The sequence below is a fragment of the Haliotis asinina genome, chromosome 9 (assembly GCF_037392515.1).
Source record: "Haliotis asinina isolate JCU_RB_2024 chromosome 9, JCU_Hal_asi_v2, whole genome shotgun sequence".
In the NCBI taxonomy this organism is placed as follows: domain Eukaryota; kingdom Metazoa; phylum Mollusca; class Gastropoda; order Lepetellida; family Haliotidae; genus Haliotis; species Haliotis asinina.
Genome location: NC_090288.1, coordinates 39,594,329 through 39,619,927, shown reverse-complemented (window position 1 = coordinate 39,619,927; position 25,599 = coordinate 39,594,329). Strand labels below are relative to the sequence as shown.

Here is a 25,599-nt window from a genome sequence, read left to right as displayed (position 1 = left end):
ACAACACACAAGCGTGAAAACGCAGACTACCGTACTCAACATACGCACGTCAACATACGCCCGTTCGTGTATTTGAAACTCTCAACGTCAAATTGACAGTTGCATGATTCTTACCAAAAACTTCACGTTAGACAGCACCATTCTGTTAGCTACATCCTTAGTACTTTCAATATGACAATATAGATATTTTGCAAATGTTTTTCAAGAATAAACGATAATCGGGAATATTTTTAATCAAAGCACCGCGGCCGTTACGCGCCTTGTGATGTATTCGCACATAACAAGAGGGGGAGGGGCGAGAAGAAGAGTCTCCTAAAGGTTACGGAAAGGGGCGAATGGTGGCGAATGACTCTATCCATGGACGCCGTTCCTGAGCCTCAACTTCTTTGTAAAGTTCACCTCATATTTTCTCATCAATGCGATTTCTATGAAAAATGATCTTTGACCTTCCTAATATATTTTGCGATGTGCATACATGTAATTTTATTATCCACGGTGATCGGGGCATTCCAAAACTACCATTCTGATGAAAATCAGTCAATTCAAACCAATATGTTTTTAAATAAAACCACCCAGTAATCATTTACACGATTACAATAATTGACCCGACATGTTACACCTTAAAAGGGTCCCTGCACGGTAGCCATGCACGGTAGCTGATGGTAACCAACTTTCAAATCAAAGCTTAATCATTCCTGATAGCGAAAAACCTCATCTGATTCGGCTGCCAGAACTGGGGGTCTGGCTCCTGGAACATAACACCTTTATCTTAACACAGACTGACGACAGTGGTTGCATGGAGGTGGTTTTGTACAACGGCACCCAATTTGATATCATCCAACCCAGGTGTTGGCTTCCGTTTAGTTTAGTTTTACGCCGCACACAGCAATATTCCAACTATATGGCGGCAGTCTGTAAATAATCGAGTCTGGCCTTATCCGCGCAACTGGGAACCGATCACGTGTCAAGCAAGTCAGCGAGCCTAACCACCCGATCCCATTAGTCGCCTCTTACGACAAGCAGAGTCGCCTTTTATGGTAAGCATGGGTTGCTGAAGGCCTATTCAACCCCGGGGCCTTCAACGGTCGGCTTCTGTTTAACTAAAACCTAACATTACATAATTGTAAAGCCAATTTCTTATGTAAACATGGCCAGTAATAACTTTTTACTATACGGGTATGTACTCTAATATGTTTAATTATTGCACAGTTTATCTGAGAAACTAAAAGTACATTATAATTAGGAATACCTAATTATTAAACATTAATATAATAGTCTCCGATTTCTGCACGCAGGAGTTGCTCAAATGTTGCCATATTTACTGCATGATACGTAATGTATTTTTATTGTGGTGAGACCATGACAAACAATATATCTGTCTATCCTTTTCATTTTAGAACGTGCCTCATGAACTGGTAAGTAAACTCCAGTAACTGTGGTCCCTAATGGGGGCGTAATTAGCTAGGTATTTCACTGTTAATACCGTTCCGCACTGGTCCATGTGCGCAACACGCATTATGTCGGGAGTGGGTGAGTATTGCATTAGTCCGGTTTTACCAATTCTCGCAAAATCATGAATTGACATTCATTAAACGTTCCCATGTGTGGAAGTGAACCCGTAATTTCGGTGTCGTACCCAACCACCCAGTAATTAATGTCGGAAAGCTCACGTTTAACTCAGTAGTAACGCCAACTATCATGACCACCACACGATTTATTGAGGTAAACTATCATCGCAAACGCACATGAATTACATAGCAAGTACAACATTTGTGACATCTCAAGAAAAATATGAAAACTAAACAAAGATTTGCGAATGCCAATTTTCTGGAGGTGTGTCACTTATGATGACGCCAGTTGCCTCCCTTCCTTAGGTTCACAACAGTTCGATTTACGATGTTCGACGAGAGATATAAAGACTTTTTATGTTTTACCTTGACGATGCGGTACATATGCTATGCCAATATTTGAACCTTGACTATTAGAGGCGGTCATCCACGATAAAATGCTGCCTATCGTGAATACACCATCTTGTTCAGTGGTGGCAATGTAGCGCAACTGGATTCAGTCTATTAATAGCGATGGCCGAAGCGGTGAGTGATTCTAAGACTTGACATTTTATGAGTGACTCAGTGACTGATGGTCTAAGAATTCTGTAGTTTTGTTTAGGATGTCAGGAAACCAAGAATTCGACTTGTGGTATATTTGCAAGATCGAGGCTGTGAACAGATAATTTATGATACAAAGGTATATATTTAAAGACACGGAAAGACGTGGGTATGCGTTCTAAAGAGCAGGCGATGGTCCAGCAAATTCCATATTTTAAATTACGTGATTGTACTACCGGAGTAGATTCGCACCCTTTAAGTAAGCATACCGCTTTAAGTTTAACGTTTGCATTCAATACACTTGGCCCTAATATTTTCTGTTAGAGTGATCTTTTTAAAGTTATCCTGAGGGTGGGTCGACTGAAATTTGTATTAAAGAAAAGGCGGGGAATGAGGGAGAACTTAAAGATCGCAGAACGTGTACCGGTCACTTCATGTCCTTTGCTGTTCTGTTTTAGCTGGATATTGTGAAACTAGGCTTGAAGAAAATAGTATTCTTTACGTTTTCTGCTGTGGATTCGTAAACTAACCTATGAAACTGCTGACAATCGAAATAATATTTTCCGACACTTTTTAATGACGGATGGTAACACACAAAGTAAATTTAAGTATTGTCAACTCCCATTTCATATGTGAAACACAGAATTGAAAATGGCATTTTATTACACAGAGTTGTGTCCCTTTGTTCGTCTGCTAGAAACATTGCTGAATTGGACATAAGCATATTGCTTGACATTATAGAGGAAAAAATTGCAGAAGTAGTTGAGGGTATTGACTTTAATGTATTACAAGAAGGCAGACAAGGTAACAAAAGATTTTCTTCAGTCACTTGTGAAGATGTGGATCAATTCCTTGATGAGCAAGAGAATGTGAATAGATCTACAAAGGATAAAACAGAGATTGATGTCAAAGTATTTTGCCAGTACTGGTTTTCAGCGGAAGATTTCAGAGTTCCAGAGGAGATACCAGCATCCAAGCTGAATGAATACATTTGCTCCTTCCTGATGGCAGTTTGGCAGCGTGATGGCGGCGAATATGAGCCCTCAACCCTCAGATCATACATTTCATCATTGAACCGGTATATGAAAAAGAAAGAAACTGGCATAAACATTCTAAAAGATGATATTTTTGATAAGGCAAGAAAAACACTGAACGCTAAACAAAAACACACAAAATCAATGGGAAAGGCTAACAAACCTCATGCTGCAGAACCACTAACCACAAACAACAATGACGAAATGTACCAGGTCCAAACTCAAGGTTGTTCAATTCCCACTGCCCTTGAGAAATCTATGAGGATGATCTGTACTGTTCAGTTTTGCATGCGTACAGGTAGAGACCCATAATCTAAGATGGGGAGATGTGAAACACATTAGAGAGGAACAGAATATCTCAGATACACACAGGAATGCCAAACAAAAACCAGAACAGGTGAAAATCCTGGAGATACCTGTATTCTTAAACCTAGAGCATGCTCAACTGATGGCAGTGAGTCAGACCCTGTTGTACAATACTGATTATTTTCGGCAAATAGACCCCTTGGCTGGTCAGAACTGGATAGTTCATTCTTTCTTGCTGTGAATATTAACTACAAACAAGGTATACCTTGGTACACAAAATGTCCACTCGGGATCAATTCTTTGTACAAGATAATGAAGACAATGACTGAAGGGACAACAATGAAAGAAAACAAAAGAATAACTCCTTACAGGTTAGATATCAAGTTCTTAACATAAAGTCATAAAATTGATCACTTTCTAATTTTAATACAAATTTACTAATCACTAATGATGCTAATAAGTTTATAATTATCCCATTCAGTGTAGATCTATCACCATTCTACAATCAATCAAATTTATATCATGGCTTTACTATTTCTAGTGTCAGAAAACACCTGATGCAGACTCTCACAGATGAAGGGCTCCCTGCCAACCAGATAATCCAAGTATCAGGTACTGTGGATGAAAATGTTAAAATATATAGATTATATGCAGTGTGAAATTATGGCGGTAACTTGATAACTAAAATAAATAGCTAAAAAAATTCTATTATATCAAGCATATAATATCAAGCATAAGCAAGGTATCATGGATTGTGTAGCATTGTGAAATATCCATGGCATATATAGAAATTGTTATTATTTATATGTCTAGAATATATTTGATTTTTATCAAGCATAAGCAAGGTATCATGGATTGTGTAGCATTGTGAAATATCCATGGCATATATAGAAATTGTTATTATTTATATGTCTAGAATATATTTGATTTTGATTAATAGCCCTAATAAAAAAAAGAATTCAACCATTTTCAACACAACAAAAAACAAACTATTTTATTGTGAATAGCTAAGATTATTTTCATTTTCAGGGCACCACAATGTCAACTCAATAAACAAGTACTCATAAACAACTACTCAAAGTTAAATCCTGATCAGTAAAAATATATATCTCATCTCCTGTCCAAGAAATCTTCCACTGCTACTGCTTGTGCAACTGTCACATCAGCTGATGAGAGTGACGTGGTTGTCCCAGCCGTCTAGTCTGTCAAAAACAGCCAGGGCTCCAAACGCCGCCTGTCCTCGCTACGTTTTCCTCCGAAACGCAGTCACGACATCAGCTACTTACCTTTTCCAGTATATTCCCTGGAAATAACATGTCGACATTATCATCAGTGCAGATATGCTCCGGCCATCGGCTACACAATCAGCTGATGCAGTATCCCTCTCGCAGTCGACAGTGCGTGTTGGGCTTAGAGGCCGTTGCATCCAGTGAGAACAATATGACATCAGTCAAAAGTGACAATTGGCTGAATTCCATATGCTACGTTCACTGTTCATCACTTCAAAGTTGTTATTTTGATGCTTTTGAGTTTTGTCGGACCAAAGACGATTCCTCGCTTCGTTTACACAGGGATACTCTACATAGGCTCCCTGGTTTACAATCAAACAATGGCGGCTCTTCAAGTTAGTGTGTATTAATACGCGCACTGATTGCATCTCCAGACATATACTGAAGTATATTTCTTATTAAAGATATACATTTACCGTTTATGTGACTTTGTATTTCACTAAATATGACTACAAAATGTAGAAACATGGCAATAATTATTCTACCATAATTGTTTTTCAGCGAACTATTTGGTGCGAGTGCAACATTGCTCATGGGCTAGACTTAGGTTGAGTAACAAAATGTGGACTTACTCGATGTCACGATCATTTACAATGATGAAAATATAATTAATAGAATATCTTGTTAATGGCTGCGCAACTCGTGAACATAATTATCAGTTTTGTCAGACCACTCGATGAAATGTACATGTTATTTGACAACATTAACAAAATGTCCTCTTTACATTTCATACAGGCCTCCACCCCAGGGACTGCAGCCGGCTACCCAAGGGATCAGATTCTGGCGACTGTGTACGGTCAGGCTGTAGGGGATGCTATTGGTTTGCTGACCGAGTTCCTTACTAAAGAGGAGGCTAAAGAGGTACGTATATATATAGCCTAAATTATTCACTTATAACTTTCACATTCACGGCATTCACATTTAAGTCGTAAATAACGGTGGAAGTAACGTTGAAAACGATCACGAAAATAGTGTCCGAAATACCCACTGGTCCGCTAGCCCATGGCTAATGAAAATCCAGCCGGACCAGTATATCTTCAGAGTCCCTGGCCCGACTTTCTAGTGAAGTTTCATGGGGTTTTTGTAGATACATTATTCTCTCCGACTGGATAAGTTATAAAACATTTATAAACCATGCAAGATTATGACCTGATAAAAATGTTCATCATATTAGCAGCTTAATAATGAGACCCATATCTGCATTCAAATTTCGAACTAGTGAATTATTTTCTTGGCTCGTTACTTTCAGGCATAGCCTGACCGACTGGATAGCAACATTCGAAAACTATTTTATCACCTTGTCATGAATACAGTGAATAACGCCGAATTCATGCTCATTCATTGATTTAGGGATTTCAAATGGTCTAATTCTTGAAATCAGAAATACCGCAAAGTTGAAAGGCACCTCGAACTGGAACACAAGAATTTATCTCCTGAAGCTCACAGGAAACGGTTTAAGGAGGGAGACTGGACGGATGACACGGACCAGATGATACTCATCCTACAGTCTCTGACAGACAATGATGGGCAGGTGAGATTTACTCCCCCACAGTCTCTCACAGACAATGATGTACAAGTGAGATTGGCTCTGTCCACACTGGCATGCATGTGTATGAAACAACACTTACTTACTCCACAGGGTGATGTAGCCCTTGATGGACAATAGGGTTCCCTCTAGACATTTATATTTGGGGGTGAGGTTGACTCTCCAAATTTTCCTTTGGCGTCAACACCCAAATTTCGGGGTCAGACAATTTACAAAGATAATCGATTTTCAACCATTAACGTCTTTTTCAGGTATGTGTCTCCATCTCTGAATTCTAAAGAATTATCGTGTGTATTTTCTAATCATTTTAAAATCTGGAATGAATTTAGTTACATTCATTACCACTAGCAATGAATTGTGTGGTTTTGTAGGTGATTTTATTGCATCGGAAGCGACGCAGTGTTGGTTTTCTATGCGTGTTTTTACATTACACTGGTCATATTCAGAGGACCCGTGAAGGTCCCGGGGTAGAATAGGCCTTCAGCAACCCATGCTTGCCATAAAAGGCGACTATGCTTGTCGTAAGAGGCGACTAACAGGATCGGGTGGTCAGGCTCGCTGACTCGGTTGACGCATGTCATCGGTTCCCAATTGCGCAGATCGATGCTCATGTTCTTGATCACTGGATTGTCTGGTCTAGACTCGATTATTTACAGACCGCCGCCATATAGCTGTAATATTGCTGAGTGCGGCGTAAAACTAAACTCACTCACTCACTCACTCATATTCAGAGGTTTTCAAGGGGAACCCCGCTGGACACTTGAGATATTATCCTTCCACACAGTGTTAAATCTAATGATGGACAGGCGAGGTACAACCCCCAATCGCAAGTGCGTGCTATAGACTGACAATGATGGACAGGTGTTATAGAAAATTATATGATATAATCCCCCACAATTATAATTAAAAACAGTGATGGACAAGTTTGACATAATGCCTCGACGGTATAAGATATATAATTGACAGGTAAGGTATAATTCCTCCACGGGGTGTTAGATATACATAATGATGGACAGGTAACATGTACTCACTCCACAGTGTGTTCGATGTATATATATTGATGGACAGGTGATATGTAATCCCCTAGTATGTGTTATAGACAATGACTGACAGATGGGTTTATTCAAATCCCGGTTTGTCTGGTTATGGTTCTTGGTTTGTCAGCAACAAACCCCTGTTTCATAAAGATCGTAAGCACACGGGAAATGCATTATCTCGGGGTTCGTCCCGTATCAAGATGATTCTGCGCGGTAACACTGAATTACTTTTCAAACCAGCGTGTGTGCAGCAGATACTCAACCTACATCCATGCTGCAGACAATAAACTGCCATATTATCTGTCACAGGTTAAACCCGAGGATTTTGCAGAAAAATTGAAGTTTTGGTCTCGGAATGGCTTTCCCGAACTCGGTGACCTCGTCGGCCATGGAATCGGTACTACAACAGCGAAGGTTATGTCTAACCCCGAGTTTGTTTCTCAGCCACATAAGGTAAGCTTTGTAGGTTATTATCGGGTAGTGGTGTAGCCTTATGTTTAAACCGTTCACACCCGGTCACATTCTCCACATGCCCATTACCCACTCGTATAGGGGAATACAGTATCCTGCACCTACCTTGCACTATATGATTCAAGCATAACATCTCAAACATTATATTAGATTCAACAAATATCGTCCACACGTAAACAACACTTTTTTACGTAAGAATATCCTTGTGTGTTTATTCATGTTGCAATTGGTGTTGCAATTGGTAATATTGCACCTTAACAGGCAGCGTTTGGTCTTTGGGATAGAACCGGTAGAAAGGTCGCTTCAAATGGCGCCGTCATGAGAACGTCCATTCTAGGGATACACCGGTACTGGGATACTGACGCCGTGGCTGACAATGCTATTGCTATATGTAAGACAACCCATTACGATCCAAGGTAAGTCCAGACTGAGCGTGTGTGGGTACAACATGGTAAAGAAAACGCTCCCATTGGCGCCGTCATGATGACGTCGATTCTGGGAATACACCAATACTGGAACATGTTACATATTGCGTTCGCAAAGATACACATTGTCCGTTCAACTTTTCACAAACTGAATCATAATAGCTGAGTAATCTTGATGGGTTCTAGGGGCGTTGTGGTGGCCTAGTGGTTAAAGACCTCTGTCGTTTTGTGGAAGACTCTGGTTTGACTTCCCACATGGGTACAATGTGTGAAGCCCATTTCTGGTGACCAGCGCCGTGATGTTGGTGGAATGTTGCTAAAAAGTGACCTAAAAGAAACTTACCAATATGTTCTGTGCTTGACTTCCTAGAATCTTTTCTCTTCAAAGAATCCCCACCTTGATACAAAGTTTGAAGATCATACCCCTGTTCGATATTACTCAACATGGCGAACGACAACAATTATGCTTACACAATCACTATTACTCTTGTAAAAGCTGTCCAGACTCGAATACCCACAGTGAGCCACCATAAAGATGGAATATATCCCTGAGGAAAGCTTATAGAGCCAACTGTTCACTGTAGGTGTCAGGCCTCGACGGTGGCGGTGTCCGTCGCCATCAGCCTGATGTTGAGGAGGCAGCCCCAGTACCTCAAGAAGAACGGCAACTACGACATCGACAAAATTATACAAGAGTGCTTTCACATTGCATCTTCCACGTGTCTGGAGGCAGATGAGCAGGTAGTTATTGATTTCGTACTAGTTTCATTTCACCCACCCTAACTGGGAATAAATCTGCCAGATGACACACACACATAGTCCTTTGAATGGACACCATTCTGCTGTCTACTCATCGTAGGCAAACACATACTTACACATTCAAGGCACTTATATGTGTGTGCCTGCCTCTGCATGTGTGCCTGTTCTTGTGTGAATGTCTCCTGTCACCACATTTTGACCAGTTCCGTCATTTTTCTTAACTTCAGAAAAAGGAGCTGAAGAAGTATCTTAAGTGTAAGAAGATTAAGGACCTGGAACTTTGTGAGGAGAGAAAGATCGGCTACACCTACAAGTGTCTGGGCTGTGGTTTCTGGGCCCTGAAGCAGAAGGACTTCAGGAAAGCACTGCAGACAATTGTCATGGAGGTTTGTCCTTTGTACCCCGAGGTGAGGATTCGGGTTGAAATTGATCTTCAGTAAACCTTTGTCATAAGAGGTGAATAACAGATATCCGAAATGTGTAGATCGATGCTCATGCTGTTGATTACTGGATTGTGTGGTCCAGACCTGATTATTTACAGACTGTCGCCATAGAACTGGAAGTCACTAGTCCACGGAGTGTAGTCTACGGGTGTGAACGTAATATTTGTTAAATGCATGACTCCTTTGTCTCTTCAGGGTGGAGATGCTGACACCAATGGCGCTGTAGCTGGAGCTCTCCTAGGCTGTAAGTTAGGAATGCCTGCACTTCCGGTGTCATGGGTGTCAAAGCTTATTCACAAGGATTGGCTAGATGAAAAACTTGAAAGGTTAGTACCTGAAATTGTCTCTTAGAGAAGTAGGCGATAATTAAGTGAAAAGGCTAAGACTAAGTATAATAACAAAGACAAGTATTGAGGACAAACATGGTGAAAATGTAAAACTAATCACCCAAACTCATTCGATCTGCTTAAATTGTGCCTCGACACAATTCCAAAATTAGACAGTGTGTAGAAAAAAGCACCGGATAATGCGTTTGCTCGTAATGCCGATTCCCTAGATTCACTGAGTTTGATTCCCTAATATGTGAAGCCCATTTCCTGTGTCCACTAGTATTGCTGGACTATTCCTGAAAGCGGCCTCACTTGGTCTTTGTTCCTTTCTTGTTCATTGTTTATGGTTCAGAGGTAGGGCTTCTGCCATACACAGAGCGTCCAGGGACTAATGGCGTGCTGGAAACTGGCAGATGTCAACCAACAGTGACCATTGCGTTCAGTGATAAGTCATGATTAGTGACCACGTAATGTGTCGCCTCTTAATTATGTTTGACGCTAAAGTGAATGACACGAGCTTGATCTTGTCCACATTTTCAGTGCGACTCAGAGTTCTCGTTATATTATCCGAGTAAACCGATTCTATTGGGCCCGCAAAAGTAAAATAGCAATGAAAGGGCTGATTTCATGAATTGATCATGAAACCATGTGTTCGGGGTAAAGGGCCATCAGAACATTCCCAGTTCAACGATGTCACATCATTAATCTTGATCACAGTCCCGAAGGCAATGGAGTACACATGCAGGTCCATTCTCTTCCCACAGAGGTTACTTCTGTGATATCTTCCTACGTAACCTCTGTTCCATTACGGCCCTTTCATGGTGCGAGTGTTCAAGATTCGCGATTGGAGGTATTCAGATTTAGTTGTGCAATGAGAGACGTTGTTTCAAGAGTGATCATTCGCAAGATCTCGGTAATTTCCGAATGCATTGGGAAAACTTGCCACTAATAGTTTTTGTTTCTACAAGCACATCCTGACGACTGATCCCTGCACTCTCTATTGTCAGTTTCTGATTTTCAGTTAAACCTGAAACACCGAATCTTTCCTTCGCACGTTGATGAACCAACTCCATGGGGGTCACCACATTGGAGCTAAGTCTATTTAAAGCGTGTTCTCTGATTGGATTGTAACAAGGGAGATAATTCCTGTTACGATTTTTAGCCGCAAGGGGATTTCTCCATGACCGGGAAATATGGCCGTATTAGAACAGAGGTTACGTAGGAAGATATGACAGGAGTAACCTCTGTGGGAAGAGAATGATGCAGGTCCAGACACTGTATCAAATGTCCCATTTAAATTTCAGGTTTCTGAAGATTCTGGTGCGAATAAAAGACGGCAAAGCAACCTACGAAGATGCAGGTGAATCAAGTCAGGACTAAGAAGGTTAATATGAGGAGAAAATAAAACTTCAAAACGACAAACGTGTATTTTGGCTGATCTGTGTAGAAGTACGCGTAGCTTTGTGTTCATGTGATCTTTCCACTGGAAACATCTTTGAATGTATTCAGTTCCGTTCAGTTTCAGTATGTAAAGAGTATGTAATACTAACTTCTATAAGGAAACGTATAACCATTTAATGTCCACATCATCGTCCATTTTATTATCCTATCTCACAAACCTAAGTGTGGCGGACTCATGTCTAAATATATATATATATATATATATATATATATATATATATATATATATATATGTACACACACACACACACAAACACGGGGAGAGCTGTAACGGTGAAACTGCCCTCAAGGTATATACACCCCCTGATGATATCTTAGTAGCATCCTTTCATATAGTACTAGGAGTGAGTGAGTGAGTTTTGTTGTACGTCGCACTCAGCGATATTCCAGCTATATGGCGGCGTTCTGGAATCAATCGAATCTGGACCAGACAATCAAGTGATCAACAGCATGAGCATTTATCCGCGCAACTGGGAACCGATGACGTGTCAACCAAGTCAGCGAACCTGACCACCCAATCCCGTTAGTGGCCTCTTACGAGAAGCAGAGTCGCCTTTTATGGCAAGTATGGGTTGCTGAAGGCCTATTCTACCCGGGACCTTCACGGGTCATACAGTACTAGGATCCCATCAGTGACAGTGTATACTTTGATAGCTGTGTTTATCGTTTTAAGCTCCTGTGCTTACAATACACATCACATATATTTTGTTTTCAACATACTTCTGTATTTCTGTTTAACAAGCTAGTGTTACCGCCTATAACATTGTATATATTGTTCAAATTTTCAGTTTGTATCATGTGATATAGGGGCGGTGTTAACATAAGCTGTAACAGCTTGGTCACTAATCCATATTTATTTATTGAATAAAAGTCTGTATAAATCATATGGATGATAGATAGTATTGTATTTGTCTTAACCTGTCAATTGTGTGTCAAACGCACGTGCATTTCCTTGTTCATAAAATCGAAGAGTTCCCAGGGTAAGTTTTAACAAAGATTGTCACTGATTCAAATTGAAAGGACTTTTCAATTGTGACAGTACGCATACAATTAGTCATCTTTCACAACTCATAATTGATGAAGCCATGCTTGTCTTTAATCCTTCCTCAGTGTGACAAATGGAGGGATATGGACCGGGAACCCGGTTGTTTACCCAGGTGACTTTAAATATGGACTAGTATTGCTTCCTGGTTTCATTAACGTCACGTCACGACACTGTCCTACCCATAGATCCACGCGACCAGCACAGTACCTCACAGGCCAGAGAGATGTGAGTCAGTGTGTGTAAGTGAGTTTAGTTTTACGCCGTACTCACCGGTATTCCAGCTATATTGCGGCGGTCTGGAAATAGTCGAGTCTGGAATCTAGTGATCCACAGCATGTGCATCGATCTGCGCAATTGGGAACCGATAGCATGCCAACCAAGTCAGCGAGCCTGACCACCCGATCTCGTTAGTCACCTCTTACAAGCATAGTCGCATTTTGCGGCAAACATGGGATATTGCCCTTATTTTCATATAGCGATATATTGCAATGATTTAGGAGATATTGAAATAGATATTGTGATACATTGACAGGAAGTTCTATCCAAGTACATCATAATTTCAATGTATCTGTCATCATCATATCATATTAGTTGCTGTTACACATACATTCAGCCCCACCCCCCACCAGCACCCCACCCCAAGACACACACACACACAATCATACACACACAATCACACACACACACACACACACACACACACACAATCACACACACAATCACACACACACAATCACACACAATCACACACACACACACACACACACACTACTCATCAAATTCTGTTTCACACGAAATAGATCATTGAGCAATTTGGTGCTCGTAAGAGGAGGCGCATGGAATTCATTTATGACTGTACATAACGTGCTGACAGCATTCAAGTGTAAATCTCAGAATAAAACTTTCTTTTGTTATTGATCCACAATATTGTCATTTGTTTACATTATGTTTATAAAGTTGTCAGGTGCAGGCGTTCTAATGTTCAATATGTATACACTAGCTATTTATCACAAACTGGCTTCACGCCGATATAACAATTGCATAATATTATAGAATCACCAACGCACCCACCCACCCAAGAAAATGCGTGGAAAGTTTTTTATTTTGATTGAAAAGTAAATCAGATGGTACATGACATTTTATATCCAAACAGAATGACTTTCGCTGAAAGAGCTATTTTGTCATTGCTTAAATATGGTATAAAATATTTGTTAGAATACTAAATTTATCAGTTCAGTTTCAGTAATTTCCTGTAGAAATATATTATGAATTGTTTAAATAGGAAATGCTATTTTTTTTTAAAAATAAAAATGTCTTGGGGCGTCACATGCTAGACATGGGATGTAGTCCTGTACGTGTAACTAGGAAAACAAAATAATGATATCGGCATAAAATGTCAACAGTCGTATTGGATGTTCTACTTTCAGTGTGAGGAAAGTGAGTGTGTGCTTTCTAACATTGATATTAACCAATTATAACATTCCGTTTTGTGTCGCATAAGTGTCGCGTGATATGTTCTGTACACGTTCCCTTTAACCAAACAATGGATGAATATGTATAGCTGAAAGTGGTTTATGTAGAGGAATTATGTGCGTGATAACTGGGGGTCAGCTGAAACATCAAATAAACCGTTAAATTGAAGATGTGACATGAGCTATTTTTTCTAACAATGTAAAAACAAAATCGTGTGATCAGAAACCCCGGCCAAATGACACACGCTAGCGCTGTCTTTTTATGACCGGTGAATCTTTCATCATTTGCATATAATTCAGTACGTAAATAATATTGACGTTGTTCTTTGTTGTCCCGTGAAATAAAACAACAAAGTTAGACATTGATGAGAACTAGTGACATTTGTCCGATATGTTTGCCCGATAGCCATATGCCAGTTACCTCCCTTTCCAGGGTATTAATAGAACGAATGCCGTTCGATATGTCAGACTTCTCGCTGGTTTGAGAATAACATGAAGCAATATCGTAAACCATAACTGTCCAGGGAGGTTATCCATTATTAAATGAACTGCTTCCAAACATGAACGAAACGGCGAGAGAACTTCCCAGCACATCGCCAAACAGGGGAATCTGGGGCCGAAGAGTAGAATCGTGCTTGTTTACAGTTTAGAAACAACGATCTGGGGCATCCCATCTAATAATAGCGATGGCTGAAACGGTGAGTGTTTCTTAGTAGAATATAGCGCCTTGCCAAGTGAAACGCTTAGACTCTGAATATGTGAGTAGGACCGAAACGAATTCAAAAGGAGACGCAGTAACATGGGAAATTCAGAGCCTGGACCTAGGGAAATCTAGACTTGCTCCATTTTGACCATATCACTGAACGGGTTGGGTGGAAGGTAGGCCGCGGCTCAGGTACCGTGAAACAGTCTACTGCAGAACTCCTTGCATAAATATCATTCGTTTCGTAGGTTAATAGCTATTATTTTAATGTTGTTTCTACTGCTGCTGATGATGATGAATTCGATGTACAATTAATTTGCAATTGATCTGAGGTCGTGGTTTAACGAGGATACGTGTGTGTGAAGATTATATTTGGTAATAAAATAACTTAACGCGCTGAATCTGTGTATTAACTCATGACTAACCAGCCATGCGCGCAGCAAGCCATTTTTTCTTGTAAGCCGGACAGGTTGCAAAATTTTATATTTTGATAGCATTGTTGGCTTGACCAATCTTTTTAGTCCAAATCATGTATAAACCCGGGCTCTTTATTATAATGATATCTACGCCGCTGGCAATATTTCATATTTTGTTTGCGCCAAAATAAAAATAGTCCTTTCAGGCCTCCACCCCAGGGTCTACAGGCGACTACCCACGGGATCAGATTATGGCGACACTTTACGGTCAGGCTGTGGGGGATGCTATTGGTTTGTTGACAGAGTTCCTTACCAAAGAGGAGGCGAAAGAGGTATGCAGAATTATCTAAATTATGATTTATGTTACTCTTTGCATGATTCACCGAGTGTCCGCAGGTTTGGTATAATGTTATAGCTACTTTACTAACGTTTCGGATGAGGGGTAGCCTAATGGTTAAAGCGTCCGCACGTCACACTGAAGACCCGGGTTCTATTCCCCACATGGACAAAATGTGTGATGCCAATTTCGGGGCCCAGTCGGGCCCAGTGTGGAATACCGCTAGGCGACGTAACACCATATTCACTCACAAACTTGATCTGCTCACATTTAATATCAATAACGCGTTTAGAATTCTCAAACCAGTACGTTTGTTTAAAACAAGGAGTATGGTGAAGTAAGAAAGCACCTTGAGCTGGAGCACAAGCATCTGTGGCCTGATGTACACAGAACACGGTGGGAGGAGGGAGACTGGACGGATGACACGGACCAGATGATACTCATCCTGCAGTCTCTGACAGACAATGATGGACAGGTGAGATTTACTACCCCCCAGTCTCTCACAGACAATGATGGGCAGGTGAGATGCCCTTGCTCAATATGGTGTTACACACAAGGATGGACAGGTGAGATGCCCGTGTTCAATATGGCTTTCCACACAATGATGGACAGGTGAGATGCCCGTGTTCAATATGGTGTTACACGAAATGATGGACAGGTGAGATTTACTCCCCCACAGTTTCTTACAGACAATGATGGGCAGGTGAGGAGCCCTTGCTCAATATGGTGTTACACACAAGGATGGACAGGTGAGATGCCCGTGTTCAATATGGTGTTACACGCAATGATGGACAGGTGAGATGCCCTTGCTCAATATGGTGTTACACACAAGGATGGACAAGTGAGATACCCTTGCTCAATATGGCTTTCCACACAATGACGGACAGGTGAGATGCCCTTGCTCAATATGGTGTTACACACAATGATGGACTGGTGAGAAAGATATTCTTCCACTGTTAGGTAATGCTAGACGAGTAATGATGTTTGTTTTTAATTTCTTATAATGGCTTTGTAACGACAATGGCCGTTTTTGTAGGTTTCATTTAGGAGATAAGGCTATTTTCGTCATTTCTCCGTACTTCGACATGCCGTCCTATTCAATAGAATAAAAATACTGCTCATGGCGGCGTCAAACACAACTCACTCGACTGTTTATTCAGTATATAAATCAGTTATATCACTTGTCCTTACACTTCATTGTACAGAAAAGAACAGAAGCATACCTTTGTTTGGTAGGTAAAACCCGAGGACTTTGCAGACAGACTGAAGTTTTGGTCTCGGAATGGCTTTCCTGAACTCGGCGATCGCGTTGGCATGGGGATTGGTACCACAACAGCGAAGGTTATTGCCAACCCCGAATTTGTCACACAGCCACACAAGGTAACGTGTACATTCGTGAGGAGCATTGCCTCATATATCTTTCAGCTTGTGGTGCCGTTGTTGGCCGTGTTACTTCTTGGTGTTGACAATAATTACAACGATCATGACATGTTCACTTAAGTGACTGATGTGATTGATGACTTATGTTCACATGTAACATGAATTTCTAACTGTTCATGCTATTGTTTGTTCTCAGTAGTGCACTATGCTGTAATGGAGTCACGGTCCATAGTGGGAGGTCAGAACAGAATCAATTAAAAAGGTGTGAAAACTTGCGGGCCATAGTGAGACTGGCTGTACTCGGAGGTTACCATTGTTAGGTTGCAGCCAGTGTAGGTAGCATTTTCCACCACAAGTGCTCCAGGAATTACCGGATTCTTTGCCCTTAGTGAAATTACGATTTACAGTTCGGAAAACAACGCCCGAATGATTAAACAATAGGCGTTTCTCCTTATCCCGTGAAAGCGAGCGTGCCTTTGTGTCAATATAGATTCTGTGGCTGGTTGTATCGGTGAAGGAAGAAGGATGGCAGGAACCAACATTCTATCTCAGCCACGCTCTGTCTCAGCTACATTCTATTTCAGCTACGTTCTGTCTCAGCCACGTTCTATTTCAGCTACGTTCTGCCTCGGCCACGTTCAGTCTCAGCCACGTTGTATTTCAGCAACGTTCTGCCTAGGCCACGTTCTATTTCAGCTACATTCTATCTCAGCCACGTTCTGTCTCAGCTACATTCTATCACAGCCACGTTCTGTCTCAGCTACATTCTATTTCAGCTACGTTCTGTCTCAACCACGTTCTATTTCAGCTACGTTCTGCCTCGGCCACGTTCAGCCTCAGCCACGTTGTATTTCAGCAACGTTCTGCCTAGGCCACGTTCTATTTCAGCTACATTCTATCTCAGCCACGTTCTGTCTCAGCTACATTCTATCACAGCCACGTTCTGTCTCAGCTACATTCTATTTCAGCTACATTCAGTCTCAGCCACGTTGTATTTCAGCAACGTTCTGCCTAGGCCACATTCTATTTCAGATACATTCTATCTCAGCCACGTTCTGTCTCAGCTACATTCTATCACAGCCACGTTCTGTCTCAGCTACATTCTATCACAGCCACGTTCTGTCTCAACCACGTTCTATTTCAGCTACGTTCTGCCTCGGCCACGTTCAGCCTCAGCCACGTTGTATTTCAGCAACGTTCTGCCTAGGCCACGTTCTATTTCAGCTACGTTCTGTCTCGGCTACGCTCTATTTCAGATACGATCTGTCTCAACCAATCAGATTCCTTCTTGTCATATTTATCACACTGATAGAATAATTACTCGAAGAGATATTACCAATACTTCATAACGCACACCTCATTCCCTTTTGGCCGATATTGATTATTTCGTACAGGCTGCGCGGGAATGGTTGGAGAGCGGGAAAATGGCGGCTTCAAATGGAGCTGTCATGAGGACCTCCATTCTTGGCGTCCACCAGTTTTGGGACACCGACGCTGTGGTTGGCAATGCCCTGGATATATGCAAAACCACTCATTACGACCCAAGGTGATCTTAGCAGTACAACATGTAACGGCAAGATTTCTTAGTTAAACTATAAATGTTAAGTTCTAAAAATTCTATGCAAATTGTATAATAATTAAAAAATGTCAACAGACCAGTTCCCAATTTCTGGGATTGCTCCTAAAGTATCTCAGCAACCCCTGATTTCATCTTTGCAGTACGACGACCTTTGAAATTTATTTGACGGTTTAGGGAAAGGCCATTTAAATCATCGTTGAAGTTTTATTCCCCGGATGCACCTTTGTTGATATATTGTAACGTATTAATGGAAACCCAGTCACAGACCCAGATGTTTATGAAGCACTGATTTCGATTATGACAATTTAGAAATGTGTTTCTGAAGTTCCACTATCATTGTCAGTAGCACTGAAATAAGAAGTAACTAATATTGAAAACAAAGTAAACCGGTTCAAGCAATCGGGTGATATTCAAAGGCCTCACCTAAATATGTCGCAATGAATTGAGTGAGTATGGTTTTAAGCTGCTTATAGCAATATTCCAGCATCATCGTGGCAGGGGGCGGCAGAAAAGGGCTTCACATGTTGTACCCAAGTGGGGAATCTAACCCGGGTCTTGGCGTGACGAGCGAACGGTTTAACCACTAGACTTTCCCTCCGCCCAGCAATGAATTGAATGTTTTGTGTAAATATATTACCAGCGTTATTATAACCGTTTACTGTTTCAAAAAGTGAAGTGACGCCATGAAAGCTTAGATTTGGGAATGTATCGCATGCTACAGATCTGTAGACATTCTCAAGGGAACGGTTTCCAATAGTCGTCCTCTCGTTCATCGCCTATCTTTGGTACACCAAAGTAGTGACCTTCATCACTTCCGGTTTTTCTCTCAGTAAGCTGACACGCTATGATATTATTTTTGCTTTTACAAATTACACTATCAGGCGGCTTTGCCGTCAGTAAGGCTGTTGCTGTGTACTCGCATTATTATTCTAGATATCCGGGATAGGACAGGCTTTCAGGAACCCATGCTTGCCATAAAAGATAACTATGCTTGTCGTAAGAGGCGACTAACCGGATCAGGCAGTCAGGCGCGCTGACTTGGTTGACACATTTCATTGGTTCACATTAGCTGAGATCGATGCTTATGCTGTTGATCATTGGATTGTCTTGTCTAGACTCGGTTATTTACAGACAGCTGCCATATGGCTGGAATATTGTTGTGTGCGGCGTAAACTGAAGTCTCTCACTCAAGCACTCTTTCTGTGACGGGGCGTTGGGGAAGACTAATGTGTTCGATAAAGTGTTCGCTAGTCACATCGAAGACCTGGGTTCCACCATGTGTACAATATGTGAAACCCATTTCTCACTCACACACACTTGCTGTGACACTGGAGCGCTACGGAAGCCTTAAGTGGTTAAGCGGTCCGCTCTGTGCACCGAAGATCCCACCTGAGTACAATGTGCGAAGCCCTTTCCCGGTGTACCACGCCTGATACTAATGGAACATTGCTGAAAGAGGCGTAAAACCCAACCCACTTATTCACTCCTGTAGAATATCAACTGAGTCTGCCGTCTCTGTTGTTGCGCCAGGTGTCAGGCGTCGACAGTTGCTGTGTCGGTAGCAATAAGCCTCATGTTGAAGAGGGCGCCGCAACACATGAAGCGCAGTGGGAAATACAGAGTTAACAAAATCATCCATGACAGCTTCAAGATGGCCGCTACCTGTCTTCAAACCCAGGAAGAGGTATAACATCCATTGTAAACTTAGTTGGGGAGTCTGAGGCCGTTTCCTTTGTGCTTCAACTGCTTCATATATGGTGTCAGCTTCTTTTCTAGGACCTTAGAAATATGGTACCCAAAAATGTCTTTAGCATCCGCATACAATCGTTCATGATAGCCAAGGTATCCAGACAAGTGTATTTTACTTCAAACTGTAAATAAAGGAAGGATAGGTTTTTGCCAGCATGTCAAGTGGTCGGCCAATAGACACACCAATCGGGAGAAGTGCTAACGTCCAGTCCCCTCTCTGTTTTACCTGTTACTGACCGTGACGCGCAGGTTAGTGTCCATCAGTCGGTATTTTCTGAATTCCTCCCTGTTGTTTACAGGCGATATTGGTAGTTAACATGTCATCTTACCCATGAAGATCCGGGTAAAAACTGATCTTCATTAGCCGACGCTTCTAGTGATTGTTTTGCAAGTTTAATTACAATTACATGGGACTACGTTCCGACCTTGTTGGAGTTCCCATTTGTAAAGTTTAGTCCCTCGCTTAGATATTTTCCATGAATTTTCACATTCCTTAAGTGCACAAGACACTGCCGTATATCACCGTCTGTAAATCGAGAACATCTTTCAATCGTTGCTTTCATTTGTCCAGAAAAAGGAACTGAAGTCATTCCTGGAGATAAAGAAGATCCAGAACCTGAAACTGTCCGAGTCCGGCAAGATCGGCTACACCTACAAGTGCCTGGGTGCCGGCTTCTGGGCGCTCAAACAGAAGGACTTCAGGAAAGCTCTGCAGAAAATCGTCATGGAGGTAATGATGCTGGTCAGAATATTACGTCTGTTTTCAGATCGCATCAATAATCGGGTGGCTATTTCCTTTTGTGTGTCGTCAGGGTGAGTGTTAGTTTAGATTTAGATTTAGTAGTAAGTTCTGACATATGTGAAATATGTCAGCAATATGCCAGTAAAATCACGACTGGGTACACCAGAAATGGGCTATGGCACCGCCCCTGTGCATCGTCAGAGGTTTTGCCATATGTTTGCACGTTTGTGCAGGTAAACATTGCCTTGTCGTTGTATGTAATGGGAATGTGTGCCACGGGTAACAGAGTGCCCTTCTGACTGATCACTGGTTCCTGATATAAACAAAATGTCAAGTTGTCAGCTGAAGGTGCCCCTTGCATTGAATATTGATACTGTAAAAGTGGTATGAAACCACTCACTCACTTATCTGAGTTAATTTATCATCCATCTCCAGGGAGGTGATGCTGACACCAATGGTGCTGTAGCTGGAGCTCTCCTCGGCTGTAAGTTAGGAATGTCTGCACTTCCGGTATCATGGGTTACAAATCTCAAACACAAAGCTTGGCTGGACGAGAAGATTGAAAAGTAAGATTTCCACCTTTTGAATTAACCAGGTGCTTTCAACTGGCGCCGTCTGATACTGCAAAGTGCAACGTCATATATACAACAGCATGAGCCAAGTGCGTGTTAATCTTTGCTGTTCAAAGAAGACAGACTTCAACTGAAACTTACTTAAAGCAGTGACTCCGATGGCACTGACAATGACTGAATAACTGATACTCCGACTCTCATGAACAGAAATAATAGAGAATGATCTTTTCAGACCCAGATCCTGATGTTCAGAACAATCAAAACTAAACCCCTAGCATTACATTTGATTTTATTATGAACAGCAACAGGTTTCTGACTGGTGCAGCAAGGTTACTACTACGGATGTTTCCGTGATGTTTCATTTCCTTCTGTCGAGCCCTGACTATGCTGTTTTGCAATACAACCTCAGTGGTGAGACAGCCTTAGGTCTATGTTAAGGTATGAAAGTTACGGTCACCCTAGTTTAACGTTAAGATCGTTTTGTACAACTGCATCCTGGTATGGCATTAATGTAGATCTCACGTTGATTTGTTTCCCATCCGACACAACTTCACATGTGTGGCACAATTCTGGAAAATATTAGCATAAAACAACGTTCACTCATTCTCTTGTAAGTGAACTGGCTATTAATTGTGTGGAGCACAGTGGTGTAGTGGTGATCATGATGGTTAGTTGAGATCTACGACTGTCTGAAGCCTATGTTGAAAAATGGGAGTTACAATCTATAAGATCGGTTCGTGCAAATCAGCCCTTTGTTTCATACTGTGGTGTGCCCCTGGGCATGGCTTTTCGTCCACCCAGCTGTTTAAAATCGGTACCTTGATAAAAGCGGATGTACGGACCAATACGGTCGCGCTTAGTAGCAGCTTTGAAAGGACAATTTCCGTCAGGGTAATAATGTGTAGCGCATTAAGCAGACTTGATGTATGGACTATTGCGCATTATAAATATCCACAATATTTGTGTGTGGCACAGAGCTGGAGCGTAGATATTAGGTGATACACTTAACGTGTGCCTATGTGCTCCATATTGGCGACCTGATAACATTTTACTTTTATTTCTTACAGATATTTCGTCCGAGGCGAGAAGATGATGGCAAACAAATGACAGCTCGGAAGAATCTATACTCAGGAATAAAATTTATCGTAATTGCGTTGTCAGATTTGCTAAATCTATTTTCAAAGCATGTTGCCAATGCTCAAAGACTGAACTTACATGAAGTACTTCAAATGGCTGGCACCCGTGATATGGACTAGAATATTGATCTTCAGCAACCCGTGCTTGTCGTAAGGGGCGACTGATGGGATCAGATGGTCAGCCTCGCTGACTTGGTTGATACATGTCATCCTGTCCCAACTGCGTAGATCGGTGCTCATGCTGTTGCTCACTGAATTGTCTGATCCAGACTCGATTATATCCTGCCGTCACATAGGTGGAACATTTCTGAGCGCGGCTTTAAACATCAAACCAAACCAACGGGTCAGATGGCTGCATGGTCGTTGACAAATGATTTCGTGATGAAAATATCTTTGACACGTCAACGTCTCTGCAAGTGGAAGGTACTTCATGTACCATCGAAAAAAAGTAGGCGATATTGGATTTACAAGACTGACAAAATGCAAATGATGACGCCAAGACGGTGATGATGGACAGAAATTATCTCAAAAGGAAAATGTGACATTTTATTCCATTCCTTTGGAAATTTAGAAATGTTTTATCTCTGTGGATATATATATTATATATATTACTTTTCTCATATACAATGGCTAGTGGTATGCGCGCTAAAAGGAATATCCCCAACTTTTTGTGAATGAAATCTATGAAGGACATTTAGAAGTGGAAAGCATAAGAAAAGCCAGATGTATGGATGTCAGTTTCTTCTTTGTGGAAACACAATGTTGACATATATAAGCTGACATATATAAATCTGGCCTTTCCTTTTTTGTGAAAATTTTTAATGGAAACACTGTCAAAGTCACCACGTTGCTTGTGGTACTAAAGGTCACACTTAACGTGTCCTTGTGCCTACAGGTGGAAATGAGATCTTCTTTCTATTTTCAAACTCGAGAGCCTCTTTAAACTTTTTCTTCATCATTTTCTTCAGGGCATAGATACTCTTACAGCCTCCTGGTAAAACCGATCTCTCTGAGGCCCTAGGTTTGACTTTCGGACCAAGACAGACATCAGAATCCTGGATGAGAGCTTTCCATTTCACAATACCTTTGATGCTAGCCAATGTTCGAGACCAATTTTGATCAACTTTTTCAGGTCGTAGCTTTTCTGGAACGCCATTCTCTTTCGTCAGTAGATTCCGAGAAAATGAACCGCAACTCGTCTTCCCCTTGTAAAGATTTATGCTTGGGAAGAGATTGTACGAGTAATAACATCCATCAGTCTTGGTTTCGTCAACACAAGTATTTTGTTTGGCTCTATCTATTTGCGGATTGAGTATCTTTTTCCACTTATTTTCTCTAGCAGGCTTAGCAATTGGAACATTCTTCGATTTTTTCATCGGAGAAGAGATTGATTTGTGGCCATTCAGTTTGTCATGAAGTTGGAAGCTGTACAAACCAGACACCTTCTTGAAGGCCACCAGTCTGTCATATTCATGTCTGAGACTCTTGACTGTTTTGGAATGCTCGGAAGTTTCAATCTTTTGGTCGAAGGTGATTTTATCCAGATGCCTCTTGCAGTAGAGGTCTTCCTTTTCATTCTTCAGTTTTAAATCCCACATGGACTGGGTGCTCATGCGCATTGCAGCGTTGAAGTGGGTTTCCCAGGAATACCACCCCCTGTACGGATCTGACACCAGTCTTCGTGGCATGTTGTCTTAGCAACGGTTGTGAGTTAGGGATGACGAATGTCTGGAAAACAGAATATTCACTTCTGACATATATCCATCAGTTACGCTCAAAATCACGCACAATACTCCACAAAAAAGACTCCTGTTTGTACTTTCTTCCCAAAGTGTCAACCTGATAACAGTGTAATTCAGGGGCGGTGGGGTAGAGTGTAGGTAATAGCGTTCGCTCGTCACGCCGAAAATCTGGGTTCGATTCCCCACATGAGTTGTACGTGTGAAGCCCATTTCTGGTGTCCCTAGCAGTGATATTGCTGAAATATTGCTAAAAGCTTGGACACTTTCTAATGTTCCTCAGTTAGTCATAACAAAAACTGCCTAGACAGGTATAGACCAAGGTATTTCCTTACCTGACGAGTGATTAGATAGTCAGTCATGAGTATAAAGTAATATTGACCGCATTATATTCACCTTTACCGTGTGGTTACAACTGGGGGCACAGATGACCTAGGGATTGAGAAGCGCCATGATTCGCCCTTCATAGTAACATCACTTGAAGTGGCAGACACTATGGCTTAAAAACCCCATTCGCCCTGGTTTTACTTCGAAGAGTTTATTCGTGGAACTGGGCTTCACCAACGTCAACAATTGAGACCTGTAACAGTTCCACCCTTCCTATCTCATTAATCTGACCCCTCGCTCTGTCCTGTTTAAATCGGCGTCACACCTTACTGACTCATTCGGGGCGATGGGGCTGCCTAGTGGTTAAAGCGTTCGCTCGTCACACCGAAGATCCGGGTACCATTCCCCACGTGGGTACAGTGTGTGAAGCCCATTTCTGTGTCCCCGTCTGTCGTGTTGTTGGACTATTGCTAAACGCGACGTAGAACCGTACTCACTAATCAGTCACGTCGCAAATGACATGCGTGCATATGTGCCTGTCCTCAGGTCGCATTGTAGCTGCTATCGAGTTGTTTGACGGCAGTTACAACCTAATCGAATCTGGGTTCCGATCCACAAAGCGTTCGAAACCTTAGGACCTGTCTTAACTCAATAGTTTATCATAGCCTTGCGACTATCCTTGCACTACGCATGTTTCGTGTAGCGGCGCCCTGGGCCAGATAGGCCCGTGACATGCTCAACCATTTACATGCGTAAGGTGTTTACGTTGGTAGCAATGTTTCAGGTATTTAACGGCGGATGAAATCAGAAATGGGCTTCACACATTCTATCTATGTGAGTAATCGAACTTTATAGGTTGTATTGGTGTGAGGAGAGAACGCCTTAACAACTAGGCTACCCCACCGTCCCTCAGTCTCTTTAACATGGCGATATGGCCAGTGTAACGAATTTCCCTATAAACAAACAACTTCTCAGATACGTTTTATCACATTCTGTAGATATACTGTACATAAATCACAACAGATGCGTCATTTGTGGTCAGGTGTATGTTCATTTCCTAGGTAATATCGTTTTCATAGCGCCAGCGCACTGAGATATCATGCTGCTGTTTGAAATGGTAGCCTATCCAAGCATAGTTTACAGGCTGCAAGCGGTAGACTGTGGGTTTGTCTTTTACTATTGCGCCCCAGACGA

At 41.7% G+C, this 25,599-nt stretch overlaps 2 protein-coding genes across 3 annotated transcripts; both read left to right on the top strand.

Annotated features, from left to right (window-relative positions):
* Window positions 1–1,853: 1,853 nt before the first annotated feature.
* LOC137296058 (ADP-ribosyl-[dinitrogen reductase] glycohydrolase-like) lies at window positions 1,854–11,401 on the top strand. Its single transcript, XM_067827711.1, has 9 exons — window positions 1,854–2,093; window positions 5,473–5,598; window positions 6,119–6,268; window positions 7,630–7,773; window positions 8,053–8,207; window positions 8,801–8,957; window positions 9,203–9,361; window positions 9,614–9,744; window positions 11,052–11,401. Exons 1-9 carry the CDS (start codon window positions 2,082–2,084, stop codon window positions 11,125–11,127), a joined length of 1,110 nt encoding a protein of 369 aa, XP_067683812.1. The 5' UTR covers window positions 1,854–2,081; the 3' UTR covers window positions 11,128–11,401.
* Window positions 11,402–14,149: 2,748 nt separating this feature from the next.
* Window positions 14,150–22,361, top strand: LOC137296059 (ADP-ribosyl-[dinitrogen reductase] glycohydrolase-like). 2 transcript variants are annotated; one of them, XM_067827713.1, is made up of 9 exons: window positions 14,150–14,423; window positions 15,051–15,176; window positions 15,507–15,656; window positions 16,418–16,561; window positions 17,956–18,107; window positions 19,671–19,824; window positions 20,461–20,619; window positions 21,067–21,197; window positions 22,271–22,361. In XM_067827713.1, the coding sequence occupies exons 1-9, from the start codon at window positions 14,412–14,414 to the stop codon at window positions 22,308–22,310; spliced, it is 1,068 nt and encodes a 355-aa protein (XP_067683814.1). In that variant the 5' UTR covers window positions 14,150–14,411; the 3' UTR covers window positions 22,311–22,361. The 2 variants fall into 2 exon arrangements, with proteins under 2 accessions (XP_067683814.1, XP_067683813.1); XM_067827712.1 differs by having other exon boundaries at window positions 14,186–14,423; window positions 15,042–15,176; window positions 22,271–22,343.
* The last annotated feature ends 3,238 nt before the right edge of the window (window positions 22,362–25,599 follow it).